Genomic DNA, 1,375 nt, shown 5'->3' with positions numbered 1-1,375 from the left:
CGCTATAGTTCCGGAACTAGTCTTAGATACCCTTAGTAGGCGCACGCGTGTGCAACTTTAGATACCTATTAAGGGCGCGTAATTATTGAACTTTAGATGCCGACCACTGGCAAAGTGTGGTATATAAGAATAAGAATAAGAATTAGATGCCGGCTACTGGCAAAGTGTGGCCGTAGATCAAGACTGTGGTATTTATAAGAATTATCGTTTCGTTATGTTTTACTCTGTTCTGATCTGTTATAAAAATCTGATCTCTTTTGTTTTAAATTCTGAATTTTAAAATATAAAACTTTGGGTTGGATTTATTTTAGAATTTGTTTTTACAAAATTATTATCGTTTTGAGAAAATTTGTTTTATTAAAAACACCCATTGTTTTCCGGTTAAATAGTTAGTCAATTTGTACTTGCTGGGCTGTATAGCTCATTACTTACAATTTCAGGTTTTGTCCGAGATTCGAGTTGTATAGCATTGGAGTTCGAGGACCTTAGTTTTGGAGTAGATTGACTTTTGGACCGTTTCCGTTAGCTGCGCTTTTGTGATAGACACCTTTGTAATAGATTTTCGTATTAGTAAATTGTATTTTATTTTAGTTTTGATTTTGAATTAATAGTCCGGAAGTGCGGGCTGTTTCACCAATGCAATCTCATGTAAAACAAAATTATAAATCACAAATTGTATCGTCCAAACAAGAACATTCAACATGAACGCTATAGACAAAACCACCCCAAACTTTCCTTTGGTCAACTTCCTACTCGTCTTCATTGCCTCAAGTCCGTGAGACTCTTCTAAAATGGTCACAACAGTAGCTAGCTGCAACTCAGTAATGATATACACAAAACCTATTATGTATCCGATCAAGAGGATCAACAAGAGGACTATACAAATAATCCCACCAATATTTAGACAAAAAGCTATTGTTAAAACAGCGACCACGATGTATATGAAAATTAATACATCTCTGACAACGAATGTGACAACTAGGCCTCTGCGTATGCATAATTGTGGCATAATGCTCATGACTTTCGTGAAGGAGACATCACGATTCGCGTTAATGCAAGCTATGGTGTAAACAACAGCAGAAGTGGACAGGAGAGAAAATATAGAAGGGAAAGCGAAGTATGCTAGGTTTATTCGAATGTGCACCACTCGATCGGGAGATGTGTATGTGTAATTTTCACCACATTTCTGGCCTTGGATTCTTGAAAGTTGGATTTTGGAGATCCCCGCTTGGGCCAGAATAATGAAGCAGAGAGGGAGGATGAAAGCTAGGATTAATTGATTAAATATTGTTCGCCATGGAGTCATGATTTTGTGGCTTTCTCTGTAAATGCCAGGCACTCCGAGCAGTTTCATATCTTCTTGTGATGCCTCCAT

At 37.3% G+C, this 1,375-nt stretch overlaps 1 protein-coding gene across 1 annotated transcript; it reads right to left on the bottom strand.

Moving 5' to 3' along the window:
• Nucleotides 1–604: 604 nt before the first annotated feature.
• On the bottom strand, nt 605–1,375 carry LOC141714680 (uncharacterized). The gene has a single exon (XM_074518184.1). It carries the CDS (start codon nt 1,373–1,375, stop codon nt 605–607), a length of 771 nt encoding a protein of 256 aa, XP_074374285.1.

The sequence above is a fragment of the Apium graveolens genome, chromosome 3, assembly GCF_009905375.1.
Source record: "Apium graveolens cultivar Ventura chromosome 3, ASM990537v1, whole genome shotgun sequence".
NCBI lineage: Eukaryota > Viridiplantae > Streptophyta > Magnoliopsida > Apiales > Apiaceae > Apium > Apium graveolens.
Note: the sequence above shows the minus strand (reverse complement) of the source record. Positions and strands in the feature narration are given on the sequence as shown.

Coding starts and splice junctions, on each gene's coding strand:
- LOC141714680 (XM_074518184.1), bottom strand. CDS start 1,375: ATGGAGGCATCACAAGAAGATATGAAACTGCTCGGAGTGCCTGGCATT.